We start from the raw sequence: 17,037 nt of genomic DNA on the forward strand, positions 1-17,037 counted from the left end.
GTGGGGGGGGGGGGGGGTCTGACCCCCTAAAGAAGGCTTTAACCCCCCTGATGGAAGTCAAAACCAGATGTAGGGGGGGTCCGATAGAACGAAGGCTAGCCTACGCATAATATGGAGATTTACTTGTAAATATTAATATGCATTTCTATAGCCCTAACGGATTTTAAAATATAATTTTGGCAGCTCCTGAAATGGGATGTATTGACAGTACCTGAGTGGTTGAAGAATACGCTACAGCGCTCATTCAAAGACGTGCATTTATTGCTTGGACGGAGCAAGAACACCTAAAATGCACGTGTAGATTCAGTCGAGTGATAAAGTTTACCCTATTCAACTTAAAGGGGTCATATGATGCGATTTCAAGGTTTTCCTTTCTCTTTGGAGTGTTACAAGCTGATTGTGCATAGACAAGATCCCTGAAGTTGCAAAGACTGAAGTCTCAAAATCAAAGAGATATTCTTTATCAAAGTTAAGACTCTGCCACGCCCCCCTAAAACGGCTCGTTCTAACACGCCCCCACATATCTACCTCACTATGTGGAAATATTTGCGTAATGCCGCCCAAATGTGCACGCAACATCACAGTGGAGTCAGCTGTCTTAACCATGGCTTGTGTACTGCAAACACATACCAGCTTCATCACGGTGTCTGTCACGCGACTCTGTTCCCCTTTCGGGCTCTGTCTTTACATTTATTTTGAAAGCTGAAGCTCGCGATTATGGTAAGGGGCGTTACATTTCCGACGAGTGCTTGCGGTGTTCGGCCAATCACAATGCACTGGGTCAGCTGGCCAATCAGAGCAGACTCCGCTTGTCGGAAGGAGGGACTTTGTAGAAAACTAAGTGTTTGAGAGAGGCGGGGCATAGAGGACCTACAATAATGTACAGTATTTGAAAAATAATGTGTTTTTTGAACATTAAAGCATGTCAACATTCTGTTACACCAAATACACCAAATAATGATCTTTAAAAAAGCATCATATGACCCCTTTAATGCTGCTGAACTGAATTTATGGAGCAAACTATTTGCTAAAATAACCATAACATTAACAGCACCGCTGAAATACAAGCGCGCGGTTCTGTCAGTCAGATGCACGTGAAAGCTGCATGTGTTACTATAACAAACACTGCTTTCTTTCAGAATCATCATTGGCTGGTAGAAAGACAAAAATAGGTTACATAAAAGTTTTTACCTAAAAATTAAGATAAGGTAAAGAGGTGTGAATAATTACATTTTAGACACATTGTCAGTAATTTCACCAATGAAAATAAAGCCCTAGGAGAACTGTCGTGCGTCTAAGATCAACACACAGCGGTGTTTCATTAATGAATCCACGTTTTTAAATGAATCGAGTGAATCAATGATTCAGTCAACCATTCATAAAGGCAGTCACTTGCTTCGTTTCTGAATGAATCAGCCATTTGAATGAATCGATTGAATGAATGATTGAATGACTCACTTATGACAGGGATTTGCCGCCACCTACTGGCGCATTTAGTTTAATATTCAGAGTATCGTTTCTTTTTCAAATAATTTCATATTTCACTATTTATTTGTATTTTTTATGTTGAATTAAAATATTTCTTTCTAAAGCTACTTATATTTCAGCTACCTTTTTGTAATGTCTATTCAGTGTTTTTTTTCTAATTTAACACAATGATAACTATTACCTTTAATAATAACTTTATCTTTAATCGGCACATGATGTACATGTTAATTAATTAATCTCATTAATTTGAGATTCATTTGATTAATTAATCGGCACATTATGTAATTCAATTTTTTTTAATAATCACTTGACAGCCCTATTTAAAACATACTAATACCCCCCCACCCACCCCCATGGTCACTACGCAATTCGCACCCTGATTATATTCAATTAGCATTTCTCTCCCAAACTTGGCTGAGAATAGCCGCAGTATATATAATAAGGTGTTAATGTGCCACATCGTTGGCTCCATCCTGTGTCCATTCTTTCACAAATCCCAATGTGCAATAGATGCTGATTTATATGTACACAGTGTCAACAAATTGATTGTCCTAAAGAGGCATCATAGCACTCAAGGTGAGCTGTGGTAATAGAGCTATTTTCAACACACCGAGAAAACCGCATCACCATGTATTTAAAACTCATAGATTGATTACCTGCATTTTAAGAGCTTTCATACCTCTGTGATGTGTTTCGTGGCTGTGCTTTTAGAGAACCATTCTGCTGAATTATTAAAGCAGTCACAACACACCTAATGGGCTTTGTGTATCCATTGGATTCTTTAGAATGCACAGTTAGCAATGCCATTCCAATGTTGGTCTCAAGTATTTGTTAAATAATCATCATTTGAATGCCTCCTTGCAGTAGTTTGCGGTGAAAATGTCTTACTTGTATTGTAACTAACCAGCTAATGGAATATTCCAGCATGACGTAAACACACTGCTGTGGTTATAGTGCCATCTACTGGTTGGATCAGTCTGAGGAAATAAAGTGGCCTTGTCTTGGAGCTGCTGATTAGTTGATAATGGACTGCTATGTATGTCACACTAATCCCTGTCATTTTCACAGAGTATATGTTAGATGTTTAGAATACCTCCCTGGAGATGCTGCTTTAGAGCACAGGCTACACTAAGTACAGCACAATAAGAAAACCTTAGAAATACATTTGAAATGTGAAATAAAACATTGTAAGTTCTCAAAATATGTCAGCTGTATTAACTTTTATTTGCACCTAATAAGACTTTTCTGACTCTTTCAGATGACAGGCCATCATATGGTGGTGAGGATGGTAAGTGTTTTCGTTTTAATCCTTCGAGAGAAAATATAAACTACACTATGAATTCTTATTTAAAGGAAGACTGTGTTTCAGTGCGGGCAGTCCCTCGTTCCAAGAGTGCTGTAGACATGGGGAGCTCCAGAGGACAGCTGCCTGTGCCAACACGCACATCTTCCCTAAATCCTCAGAGGTGAGCTGTGACATGAAACAAATACTATGATTGATGAAGCAGATTCTAGCACATTCATTGACTGATGTCTTGAAACTTTCATATTAGTGTGTGAATTCTTGCACCATGCTAGTGTTGCTCAAGATAGAGATGATGACATTTCTTCACAAATACCTCAATATATGAAACATTGTAATTCAGCATTTGTCGTGCTGCCTTAACAAGCATGTGTTGGCTCAGGAGATGTTGCTGTTAAAATTCATAATAGACGTTTATGTCAGTAATCAGTGTTCACTAGCAGAAATGTCATTACCATAATGTATCTTTACCTTGTATCTTTGTAGTTTATTTTAGGTTTTATATATAAATACACACACACACACACACACACACACACACACATCTAAATTAAAATTGGGGATAAACAAGGTTTTAGCATTTTGAAAAAATGTAAACAAAAGCATTTAATGACATTAAATGAATAAAACATTTGAAAGATTCTGCACTATTTGTGGGTAACATGGATCATCAAGATTTGCATAAATAAAGAAATTCTGAAATTTATTAATTATTTAAATTAAGATTTTTCTAAATAAAAAAATATGTACTTTTTTCAAGATTCTTCGATGAATAGAATGTCAGAGAACAGCATTTATTTTAAATATAAATCCTTTGTAATATTCCAGTAGAGGTAATATTGCAAAAGATTTTAATGCATTGAAATGATTAAAATAAAGTATTAATTTCTTTTAAAAAATCTTACAGATCCCAAACTTTTGAATAGCAGTGCCCTATAATGTTAAATATAGCATCATTTTTATATTATGGATTTTTTTTTAAATATGTACATTTCACCTGAATGATTGTAATGATAATATAATTTGTAGAAAACGGAAATGTGTAGCTGCACACATGTTGGTGTAGATTGGTTAGATGATTAAACTGCTTTTACATAAAGGATGTATGCTGTGGTTTTAAAACATACATACGCTGCATGTATGGGAACGTGCAGCCCAAACTTGCCCTTGTTGGTTGCCATGGCGACTCTCCACCTCCCTCGCTGTATCACTCCATCTCTCCCCCCATGCATCCCTGCAGGAATGAGTGGGAGCCCCCTGACAAGAAAGTAGACACCAGGAAGTACCGCGCCGAGCCCAAGAGCATATTTGAGTACGAGCCAGGAAAGTCTTCAGTGCTGAAGCTGGAGAGACCGGTATGATGCTCTTCTTTATACATGCATGTTTGGTTGCTGGTGTTGGTGGTGCAGACATTTGCATGCCGTTTGACGCTGCAAGAGCTGTTTTCTGCTTTTCTGTTTCACTTACAAGGACAGCACACTCACAGCTGTGTGTCTCTTGGTAGTCTTATTAAGTGACCTCATTAGGTGATTTGTCCTGGCGACCCTTTTCAATGTTGTGATACGTAGCATATATATCTTGTGTGTTGGCGCACACAGTACACACAGTAATGTTAGAATATAGGAAGTAGGAGGACCCTTCACTCGGCTATAAAAAGCTCATCAATAAGTGACACTGTAGTGTCCAGTCCCAGTTAAGAATAGAGGCTCCTGCAGGGGCTTGTACTGTATGTGTCTGCAGTCTGTTTTTTTTCATGGAAGGTTTATTACTATGACATTCCATGATTCAATCTTTTAAGCGTGACTCGTTCTGGGAGCTGCTGCTATTACATAATGTCTTTCTGATGACATACCGCTGTAATAGGTTTATTGTAGAAGTAAAGCAAAGCATGTTGGATCCTCGTTAGTGAAACAACTGAAGCAGAGAAAGTGCGAGCTGCATTAGGTCTTTAGTTTTTTTCCTCATTGTTAGGGAAAGTAATTAAAATGGCTCTAGGTCAGGTCCTATCTAGGGCAGAAGATAATGTGCTGCCTGTGTCTGTTCATCTGATTTAGCTCTGCAGAAATAATCCTTCTTTACTGTGAATATTCAGTGTTGTGAAATATTTGTATTGTTTTTAAGTGATATGTACACTACCATTCAAAAGTTTGGGGTTGCTAACAATTTTTAAATGTTTTTTAAAGAAGGTTCTTTTATGCTTATTTATTTGATCATATAGTAAAAACAGTAAATATTTAAACTATTATTATAATTTAAAGTAACTTTTTTTAATTTCAAGATATTTTTAGATATGATTTAATTACTGCAATGACATTACTTCAGTCTTCAGAGTCACATGATCCTTATTCCTTCAAAAGGAAATCTTGTGTAACATCATAAATGTCTTTACTGTCACTTTTGATCAATTGAATGTGTATTTGCAGAATAATAATAAAAAAAAAAACTTCCTGACCGCAAACTTTTGAATGATAGTGTAATGTTAAATCTAATGCAATTATTATTGCATTATATTAGTTACGTATAGCAAATATTTTTACAAACATCAATGAAAAAATATTGATATTCATAGTAGAAGTCTAAAATTATGCATTTTGAGTATATGAATATGTGTCTATTCACTTGTTATACAGTGTAAAAGATTTCGCCCTTGCTCTAATGGATCCCTTTCCATCATCAGGACTTTGCCTTTATGAGATCTTTATTTCCTATTTCCGTTCCTTTGACTGCTGAGATCAACCAGATGTTCTTGCAATAAGTCATCAAGCTGGAAACAAATCAAATTCATGTTTCTTCCACTCTCTCAGCCTGGAGCCTTTCTTACTGTCTGAGATCATGACATTAAGAGATACTTCATGTAACATCATCATTCAGTCTCATTGTCTTTGTATTCTGAATCTGCCTCTCTCTCTCTCTTTCTTTCTTTCTCTCTCTCTCTTTGTCCTCCTTTCTTTGTTGCCATATTTCTGTAGATTCAGGACATAAGTCCAGAAGATGTAGATTTAGAGAATGAGCCTTGGTATAGGTACTTTTCTGAGATGGAGTTTGGCAAAGCGGTAAGTTGGCAGTATTAAAGTGACCCATTTTTATTAAAAAAAACTGCATGTCATCCCTTTTTTTCGTACAGGTCCCTAAATATTTTTGGTCTGTCTATGACTACATTCACACTGTGAGCCATAGTGCTCAATTCAGATTTTTGCTCAGATCTGATTCTTTGTATATCTGTTCACATTTTTGTTGTAAATGTGGCCAATATATGATTTCCAGTGTGAACAGATCATGGTTCTGAACTGAACCGTATGCGCAAAAGAACAATACGAACAGAGTTGCTAGGTTTTCACAACAAAATCCACCCAATTGCTTCTCAAAACTAGTCCAAAACATTGATGAAAAACAACCCGCAGCAACAGTGAAAATGTAGCCCAATTTCGTGGGAAATCTGTGGGCGTGGCAAAATTTGTGCAGATACAGAAGTAAAGACGCAGGACATAAAGTAAGCAATTATGCATTTATTTATCGTGTGATCTGATGCAGAAGCCAGCAAAATTATTCGGAGGCAATATGAAAAATAAAGACAAGGATGTGACAGAAGAGAGCAGAGTTTTAAAAGAAACCTTTATGATATGAGTGAGTTTTGCTTGTATATAGAGTTGTCACTGTAATACTTACAAGTTCTGACACATCATTGTACTTTCACTAACTACCTTTCGCAACTGTCTTGATAACTTTGGGTATGTAAAATCTTTGAATTGACTTCCATGAGCGCAGATTCGTAACGAATGTTGATCTAGAGTGATGTAAAAGTCAAATTAATTCTGATATGACTGTTCAGACTGTTCAGACTGCGTTTGCATTGCAAAATATCTGATCTGTATCGGGTTTAGTAACATATATGGAAGTGGCACACTGTTCACACTGTCATGAGAAAAAGAGATCAGAGTCAAAAATCAGATTTGGGCCACATTTGCCTGCGGTGTGAACGTAGCCTATTAGAACCGTTCTTATGTCACTTCCTGTCTGCACTGACCATTCATCTATATGTTCCTTTATCCAGCCCATTGTAACTGAGTGCATAGCAGTACAAAACAACTCAAAAGTAGTTGTGGAAGAGTTCTTCTGAACGTGTTTCAGAAGCTGCATCAGCGATAGAAACGGTTAACGGTTCAGTGTCAAACACCACCTCTCAGTTTCCCAGTATGCTTCCTGATCATATTCTAAATCCTGAACCTTTTTTCACCACCTTTTTCATCTCATATTTGTCTTTTCTGACTGCGAGTAGGTTTTCATTTTTATGGAGTGCCCAGACTGGAAACAGACAGCAAGCTGTGATGTTACAACTAGTTTGGTAAAGACGACAGACTCAACATTAGCCAGACTGTTTCCCCTGTGCTTAACCCTGTTGCCTGTTTTCAGCAGCGTTGCCTGGCAACATTGAGTGAAAAGTTGGCCTCTGCATCATCCGCTTATTGGTTGTGAGATTCGCTCCATCCACCTTAACTAATGCGAAAGTACGTAACATCCTGCTGGAATCTCTCCGCTCATGACGATTATATTTTTGCAGTGTAAACTTTTTGTCTGACCTTGACGCAGTAAGTAAAGCACTGTAAAGTAGCGCTGGCGTGCTGTCACCGGGTTCAGTGAAGGATAGAAAGACTGTCGCTATGCTATCAGTGGCACAGAGCCTGTGCAGCGTTGTCATCAACTCAACACCTGTGAGAGTATATAGCACATTCGTTCACACTTATTTGCTTGGAGACACGTACCATGATACACCCCAAGGTGATTGGGTTGTTCACCTTTCTTTTTAGAAACTCACTATGATTGCTTTTAGGGTTGGAGATACTGTATAACTAGAACATTAGTCATTTTAAATATTGATATTTATATACTATAAAAACTGTTTTTCAATGTCTTCTTAAGCTAAATGAAAGCTTTTATTCAGCATGGACACATTAAATGAATCAAAAGTGACAGTAAAGACTTATACAGTGTTAAAAATGCATTTATTTTGAACTTTCTATACTGAAAAAGCATCATTGATAATAATAATAACAAAAAAAAAATAATAATTTAACACCAAACCAATTTATTAGAATTATTTAATAAAAGGGAATTAGTAAATAATAAAAGGATCATGTGACACTGAAGACTAGAGTTATGGCTGTTGAAAATTCAGCTTTGCTTTCACAGGTATAGATTACAATTAAAATGTATATATTAAAATAGAAAACAGCTATTTTAAATTGTAATGTTCCAGAATATTACTGTCCATGCATGCATCCTATTTGAATGGCATTTATGCCATGTCTTTAGAATTGGTTCTTCTGACAGTGAAACCAAACCCTTGAGTCACAGGCTGCATTCCTGATCAGTGTTGGGCAAGTTACTTCCAAAATGTAATACATTATATATTACTAGTTACTGTCTTTTGAAAGTAATTAGTTACATTACAATATTACTGTCTCTGAATTGTAATGCGTTTTTGCATTACTTTTGAGTTACTTTCACCAAAATATCCACAGAAGTATTATAAAATGCCAAAATGTAGTTTATTGCTGCTCATTCTACACCCAGTGGAGGGTAATGTGGTAGGTCTATATAGCATACAATTATAAAATCATATTTAGATGCCGGTATGTAGGTCTACATTAATTTTACGTTGCTGTTTAGGTTAAACACAGATAAGCAGAAACCGCATTATTACATTCATAAATAACACCGGTAAATAAAGCGAAATGTTATAATGTACAAACAATAAACACAATACCTAGACTATAGGCAAATTTGAACGGTTTCAGAAGAAAACAAGAATGAAAAATTTAAGTTGCTAAACAAGCCAAAACGAATAAGGCTAATCAGTGGCGGCGCTAGGGCGGGGCTTGACGGGGCCCATCAGAAACTTGCTTAGCCTGGGCACAGCCCCCCCAAGGATTTCCTAATGATGTTCCCTTATTTTTGGTGTCACTTTCATTAACATAAAAAAAAAAAAAGCCTAATATATGGCCTATAAACGATTGATATTATGGGGGCGGGGTCAAGCAACACAAGCAAGCAATGCGCAAACTGTGCGCAAGAGTTATGCCGGTGAACGTCAGTAAATTCACTATAGAATCCGTCTCTGCAGTCATCTCAACCATCTAATTCCAGCAACAGAAGATAGACTAACTATTTTACCCGCAGAATTTTTTCTCTGGTGCTGTTTTGCGGTGTTAGTAATATGTTGTTGTAACTTGCGTTACTGTAGATTAGATTGTAATGAGTAATAATATTACCCAAATTTTATTAGTAATGCGTTATATTACTGCGTTACAGCAAAACGTAATATACTACTGTAATATTATTACATTTGTAATGCGTTACTCCCAACACTGTTCCTGATGGATAGACTAATAAAGGCGATAATAAATAATAAATCTGCCACAAGTTTAGAGAAGGTTCCTGTCTCTCTCCAGATTTCCTTGTTTAGAGACGAAAGTGAGGAGTCACTTCCCTTGAGAGCGGGTGTCTCAGAGTCTGCTGATGCAGCCCAGTCTCACTGTGATCATGATGCAATGCTGAAATACTGAAATAGTCTTAGTTTCACAAGCCAGTGTGAAATTATCATTGGCTTAGTAGGATTCCCATAAAAATTCAGCTGTAAAAATAAAATTAAGCACATTTCTAAAGCTTTGTAAGCACTCTCATGAAATGTGTTGAGATATTTTGTTAGTATTAGAAATATTAACAGCAGTATCCGTCATACCAGCTTAAGTCCTAAAGCTCTTAGACTGAAGTCACAGAAAGCTTGTTGACTCCTAACTGGGGGCAACTTTAAGTATGAAGCTGCGTGTGTGTCTGTCTTTAAGTGGGTCGAAGATTATTGGAGACTGCATGTGACCCGCCGAATTGACACGCCAAACTCTATGACAGTGACGAGCACAGTCAGCCCGTCTACTGCAGATCCTGTGTTTACCAGCATATGGAATGACATATACAGTAGTACTGCACCAAAAGTTCATAACCATTACATGTTTGTTCAATTGGAGACAACAACATTCTTTTGTAGAAGGTGTGCTTTGATAATAGCAGTTTATCAGGGAATGCAAGAAAAAGGTTGTATGTAAAGTTATACTTTCATAAATGGACACATAAGCCCCATTTGTTCATGTGGTTAAGTTGCACAGTACCTCACTCACATTGTATGCTATTTATATAACAGAAAAGTTGTAAATTTTCTTGAGTCATCTCCTGCACCTGTTTGGAAACTAGCACATGAAAATGAACAAACACTTTTAACACACTGTTCCACTGACTAGCCTTAACAATCAGGGGAAAAGAATTTACATCCTAGGAAATACTGTGGTAAACATCTCTTGATCTTTATTATGGCCTTTTTTTAAATAGCAGCTAGAACTATAAGGCACATAAGCTAGAAATATATGGTTTAATTTAAACATAGTTTTATAGACATTTCTAAAAAAAAATAAGAAAAAAAAGTCTTCTTGCGGTGATAAATGCTTCTAGCACATTGAGGCAGATCCCAACAAATATGAAAATTCATCATTTACTCACCCTTATGTCTTTCCAATCAGCATGACTTGTTTTATTTTATTTATTTTAATACAATTATTTTATTTGATGTTATAAAATTTTTTATTTCACCCCATCGTCAACATTTTTCAGAATATCGTCTTTTAGGTTCGGCAGTTAAAACAAAGTCACATATGTTTGGAACAACACGATGGTGAGTAAATGATAACAGAATTTTCATTTTTGGGTGAACTATGCCTTTTAAGGATAGATTCATTGTACATTAAGGCCTACATACTGAAATTAGACCCTGTATACCCCAATGTGACAATTGGACATACCATATAAGACGATGGGGAATTCTCAAGGAATCAGCATCATTACTTCCTGAGATGCCATTTCCTTTAAAGTTAAATACCTAATATGAGAAATGCTATTTCGGGTTGGCATTTCAAATAACGTAAGGCTTTGAAACCATATCCTCAGTGACATACTGTGCACGTCACTTTCACCCACCGTCTCCGTGGGTCATGTCAAGAATGTCAAGTACTCCGCTTAAATCTCACCTATAACAGTCCTGACTTTACTGCCGTGGTTGATTGTGAGTCTCTTTCCTTTAGTCCTCCTTACAGTTAAGGATAAACAGAGTCATCTTTTTAGTCTGTTTACATGGTATTTTATACCATACTATTTTAAAAATGGGTGAACTATGCCTTTTAAGGATAGATTCATTGTACATTAAGGCCTACATACTGAAATTAGACCCTGTATACCCCAATGTGACAATTGGACATACCATATAAGACGATGGGGAATTCTCAAGGAATCAGCATCATTACTTCCTGAGATGCCATTTCCTTTAAAGTTAAATACCTAATATGAGAAATGCTATTTCGGGTTGGCATTTCAAATAACGTAAGGCTTTGAAACCATATCCTCAGTGACATACTGTGCACGTCACTTTCACCCACCGTCTCCGTGGGTCATGTCAAGAATGTCAAGTACTCCGCTTAAATCTCACTTATAACAGTCCTGACTTTACTGCCGTGGTTGATTGTGAGTCTCTTTCTTTTAGTCCTCCTTACAGTTAAGGATAAACAGAGTCATCTTTTTAGTCTGTTTACATGGTATTTTATACCATACTATTTTAAAAGCGTGCTGTCAGATACAGTATACAGGGCTTTCTGTACTTTATAATGCCAGTAACAGTGTTTATATTATATTTAATTGCATAATTTCACTTTCTTATCTCATCTCAACAGCTGCATCACACTAAGGTATTGTACTGGCTGTCACAAGTATTTAGATTAAGATGTGTGTCACTTCAGATAAGGCTTTCATGCATGCTTCCTGTTTGCTTATTCTTCGCATCTGTGCCAAGTCTCGTGCGAAAAGCCTCTTGGGATGCTGTGCCGGCTATTTTTTATAGAGAAGAAAAATAGGAAGAAAGAAAAAAAAGGGACAAAAATACTGGAGGTGGCTTTGCACACGTAATAATTTCACTTTCTTATCTCATCTCAACAGCTGCATCACACTAAGGTATTGTACTGGCTGTCACAAGTATTTAGATTAAGATGTGTGTCACTTCAGATAAGGCTTTCATGCATGCTTCCTGTTTGCTTATTCTTCGCATCTCGTGCGAAAAGCCTCTTGGGATGCTGTGCCGGCAATTTTTTATAGAGAAGAAAAATAGGAAGAAAGAAAAAAAAGGGACAAAAATACTGGAGATGTCTTTGCACACGTAATAGCGGCTTGTTATGTCACTGGGTGTTCCTCAGGAAACAAAACTTCTAGAACATGATGCTGTATAAATAGAGTGATATTCTCTCACAAAGCCTGCATTCATTTGCGAAGGTTATTCGTGATCCTCTTTACCCCAGCAACCAATGGGATGAACATGTTGCGGTCAGGAGTTGAACTTTTCTTCTGTCGGTCACAAGAGGGGGTCGTGGGGTGCTGGCACGCATGTGGCATGCCTCTGAAGGAACAGCGGCAAGCTGGGATTGTGCAGTCGTATTTGCAAACCTCCACATGTGCTTTTTTCTTCGGAGGTGTGCTGTCACGCTATTTGCTTATTCTTCGCATCTGTGCCAAGTCTCGTGCGAAAAGCCTCTTGGGATGCTGTGCCGGCTATTTTTTATAGAGAAGAAAAATAGGAAGAAAGAAAAAAAAGGGACAAAAATACTGGAGGTGGCTTTGCACACGTAATAGCGGCTTGTTATGTCACTGGGTGTTCCTCAGGAAACAAAACTTCTAGAACATGATGCTGTATAAATAGAGTGATATTCTCTCACAAAGCCTGCATTCATTTGCGAAGGTTATTCGTGATCCTCTTTACCCCAGCAACCAATGGGATGAACATGTTGCGGTCAGGAGTTTAACTTTTCTTCTGTCGGTCACAAGAGGGGGTCGTGGGGTGCTGGCACGCATGTGGCATGCCTCTGAAGGAACAGCGGCAAGCTGGGATTGTGCAGTCGTATTTGCAAACCTCCACATGTGCTTTTTTCTTCGGAGGTGTGCTGTCACGCTATTTTTTACCAACTGTGACGTGCACTTGGGGAAAAGCAACAGAAACAGCAGCCTAAAATTAGACACCTGTAAACCATTCAAATTGCAAGGGGGGCTACAGGCCGTCCCAGCGAATGGCTCTCTCTGATCTGCCGTCGGGAGTTGCTGCCCAGCAATAACAGCCACTCTCCTTATTGGCTTGACGCACACAGTGCTGGGTAGATTACTTATAAATTGTTGTCTGTTACTGATTACAAATTACATGATGGAAATTGTAGTCAGTAATGTAATCCATTACATTGCACATTTTAGGTAATAATATCAGACTACTTTTAATTACTTTTAGATTACTTTTGACCTAACTTGTTGATCGCATAGATTTGAATAGGATTATTGTGTACCACATCATTTTTTTTAAATATTATCAACAGTGAGAAGTGAATTAAATGTCACAGTTTTTCGAACTGGGGTTTGTAAAGTAATTGCAGGGGTTTTGTGAATTTATCAAAGAAAAATAAATACTAGCTTACCTGAACACTAAAAATAGAAATATTTCATTTGGTTACCTGCATGTCAGTGTGACCATTAACCGACATCAGAGAACTGAGAACTGATGTTAAATTATAATATTTAAAAATGAAATCTCGCATAATAATATTAAAATAATATATGAATATTTAATATTTTAATACAAAAAGTACCTGTCATCTGATTATAAGCATTAATATTTAAAATGTAATATAATCTAATTACAAGTACTTAATGTTTGGAATCTGATTACGTAATCAGATTACATGTAATCAGTTGCTACCCAGCACTGGATGCCCGTTATGTGAACTTCCTTTGATGTACTATTAATATCGCCCTGTGATTTTTGTACAGCATGTTCGATCTGACACTCGTGATATTCTTAATATATGTGTAAATCTATTTGTGTGTGTGTCTGCCCATGTAATTTGGCCTGCTTCCCGCATCAGCTGGTTAATTGTCTCCCTGTCTGGCCGGCCAGTAATGAGAGTGACTCAATAGAAGACAAAAGAGAGCCTCTGTGAGAGACAGCAGCTGATTGGTGGAAGCACTGACAGCCCCCTCCCAAAATGGGCGCCCCTCACAGCCCCTGCTAATCCCACCCCTCGCTCCCAGTCGCTTGTTTTCCCCCCTAACTTGCATGCAGGCCAAAATACTTGCTTACTTCTCCACGCTCTGCTTCGTCCTGAGGACCTAAGAGTTTCAGAGCCCTTGACGTTCGCAAGCCTGACTGACTAATGCGCCTTCTCCCTTTCCAGCTGCCAGAGAGTCAAGCCTTTGGAGCTATCAATGACTTCTTTGTTTGGTTTGTTGCAGAGTGCCCCCTCTTTCAGCCCCTTGGAAACATCTTCCGACCTTCAGCAATAGTAAGTCCATGTTCCTTTTTTCCCTCACAAATGTTCCTCTCCACCATTTTCTGACGCCCTTGTTGTATGTGGGTGTGTTTGTGTGTCTGTCTCGCTCTCCAGCCATCTATTCTCAGGCAGAGCTGTCACGGGGCTCTGGAGATTTCCCTCGTTTCCTTTCTTCTCTTTCCTGAACGACCATTTGCAATACAGGCTGTATGTGTTCGTGTGATGTATTTTTGCGTGCATGTGTGCGTGCGTTTGTGGAGGGGGCTCGTTGGAGGAGAGGCATTGGATAGTGTGATGATTTGTTTCGTGCTGAAACTAGTGTCTGAAAATAAAGCCTGGATGTCTTTTTACGAGAGATAAGGGACCTTGTACCTCCACCCATTCTGTTAGGAGAAAACCCCCAAATCTTAATGTGCTGTTTGTGAAAGTGAAGTGTCATTTTTCCCCTGAAATGGGGAATTTACGTAATAACACCTTCACAACAACAATATTGTGTCTTTATTATGACTTTAATATTAATATTATGTCTTTAAATTATGCTTTTAAGATTATTTTTTAAATTTTACATTTGAACATATTTTAAAACATTTATTAATAACTTTAATCATTAATTTTATGAATGATATAATTGTAAAATAACTTAATTTACAAATAAAACATTTATTCATTTAGCATACAGTTATCCAAAGCATTGTTTACCAAAAAAAATTCAGAATAGTACAAGCTAGAACAGGAAGGGATATAAAAAAATAGTGTAAACATAGAAGAATATTTTTTTTTATTATGATTATTTTACCTTTATTTATTTAGCTTATTTATTTCTTATTTCCTTATTCATTTTCTTTCTTTTTTTAATGATTTTGAAGCTTGAAGTTGCAGAGTTCTCCAAATATTTTGATGTGCTTATTCTTAATGTGAATATTTGCGGGAAAAACATCTGAAGTATTATCTAAAGCATGCCCAACCAAAATACAATCAATTTAATGTCATGTAAGCTTTCTTTAAAAGCAATCTTTAAAAAATAACTGGTGATTTGAACAGTAAACATATTCATTAGTTAAAACAGTTTAACATTTTTCTTTGCTTCCTTCGCCAAAACTGTAATGGTAAAACATACGAATGAATGAATCTTTTGTGGTATTTACATTTCTCTAAAGAATCTCTGGCACGTGGTTTTAGCCAAACAGTCTTCTCTTTGGTGTGTGGATCTTTTTGATGTTTCAATGTGGAGTTTATTGTTTTATCAAAAGCTGCATGGTTCAGTTATAAACCAGGAGGCCAACTAGTGTTCAGCCAAAACACTAAACCGAAAATATGCTCTCATGACTTGAGGAATGTGTGAGAGATGAACCCTGTGTAAGTGTAACCCTGAGAGAAACATAGTTCTGCTTTATGGCTAACAGATCCTTGAAAAGGAGCCGAACAGCATGAAAATACTTTACTCAGCTTTACTAATGGTCAGATAAATCTGGTAAGACTATCTCCGATCCAGCAGTTGCCAGGCAGCTGCTCAGGCTCCTGAGTTTGGAGCCAGTGGTGTCTGGAATGACTTGTGTTCATCTCACACTTCTCCAGCGGAAAGCATCCGATACATCCCTGGAGTAATGTCATTCATGGAGACTTTATTATGTGTACAGTATGATGGAATAATTCATAAAGCTGGAGTCACAAGAACAGTCGTTGTTCGCACACATCATTTTTGTTGAATAATGGGTATTTTATTGTTTCCAACTATGAAAAAGTAGGAAAGTATGCTAGGGCCCTTAGGATTTCATTGGCGTGTTGAGTAGTAACTGTTAATATGATTCTCTCGAAACAGAGCTGCCGATGTGTAGGACCATTGTCTGTGCATTTAAAATCCTTGTCATGGTTAAGATTCCCTCCCAAATCACGTAGCATGTAGCCCACGCGAGTCTGTTGTGTTAACCCTGCTGAAAAAACAATTTAAGTTTTTTTTTAGACTGTCAGGCTGGTCTGGTTTAGGGTTTTGAGCACTTGAAAGCTGATCAGACTGTGAGACTAAATAGACCAATTTAAACCAACTAAGACCATCATACATTTTTATTTTTCAGCAGAGAATAGTCTGGTGAAAAATAACAAGGCCTTACTGAACTCTAGACAGGCAGTTTTATTACTTTATTGCATACAGAATAGTGACATATTCGATAAGTAAGCATGATATACTTCAGTTTTTCTTATACCAACATGTAAAAATTATACAGCCTGACTACAGCCCATTATATGGGAAGACCTGACACAAGACAACTTATTAAAGTTGTGCATCCCTAAAAACTTCTGTACGGTTTCAAGCACATACTGTAGGTTTATATGACTAACTTCAACATATGGAAAGCTTCAAATATGTTTTTTTAGAGGATGCCACACAGGCTTCTGAGGAATGTTGTGATAAGGGCCAGAGCAGCTGGTGCTGTCTCATCTATATCAAAGAGCAAACACAAGCTGGCTAAAAACTTCTTCGAATATTTTAAATTGTTTGGCCTACATTACAAGTAAAATTAATATTCATATATTTTTCAGTCAGGAATTCAGTCTATTTATTTATTTTTTATTTGTAAAATAATGTGAATATTTATTCATTGGAAGCATATAATAACAATAATGTTTCATTTTTTTATTTTTATTTTTTATTTTTTTCAATCATGAATTCATTTTTTTTTTATTAGTAAAATAATGCGAGTATTTATCAAATTAAACCAAACATAAACCATGCATAAAACATGTACTATTTTTGCTTATTTGTTTTTAAATGTGAGCAGGTTTAGAAAGTGTGCTAAAATAAATCTTCAGTGCAGTGTTCAAATATAATCCATGGCAAAATACTTTTAAAAA

General features: G+C 37.0%; 1 protein-coding gene across 1 annotated transcript in view; it reads left to right on the forward strand.

The window, feature by feature from the left end:
• LOC107601782 (sorbin and SH3 domain-containing protein 1) overlaps positions 1-17,037 on the forward strand; it is a gene marked incomplete at its 5' end in the record, with an annotated part of 52,237 nt that overhangs the window by 19,444 nt on the left and 15,756 nt on the right. The window contains 6 exons of the mRNA XM_016294075.1: positions 2,747-2,776; positions 2,858-2,954; positions 4,032-4,146; positions 5,761-5,844; positions 11,560-11,574; positions 14,150-14,199. Of these exons, the coding sequence (XP_016149561.1) occupies positions 2,747-2,776; positions 2,858-2,954; positions 4,032-4,146; positions 5,761-5,844; positions 11,560-11,574; positions 14,150-14,199 (391 nt within the window). The remainder of the gene's footprint in view (positions 1-2,746; positions 2,777-2,857; positions 2,955-4,031; positions 4,147-5,760; positions 5,845-11,559; positions 11,575-14,149; positions 14,200-17,037) is intronic.

The sequence above is a fragment of the Sinocyclocheilus grahami genome, unplaced genomic scaffold (genome assembly GCF_001515645.1).
Source record: "Sinocyclocheilus grahami isolate Dianchi unplaced genomic scaffold, SAMN03320097.WGS_v1.1 scaffold313.1, whole genome shotgun sequence".
Classification (NCBI taxonomy): Eukaryota; Metazoa; Chordata; class Actinopteri; order Cypriniformes; family Cyprinidae; genus Sinocyclocheilus; species Sinocyclocheilus grahami.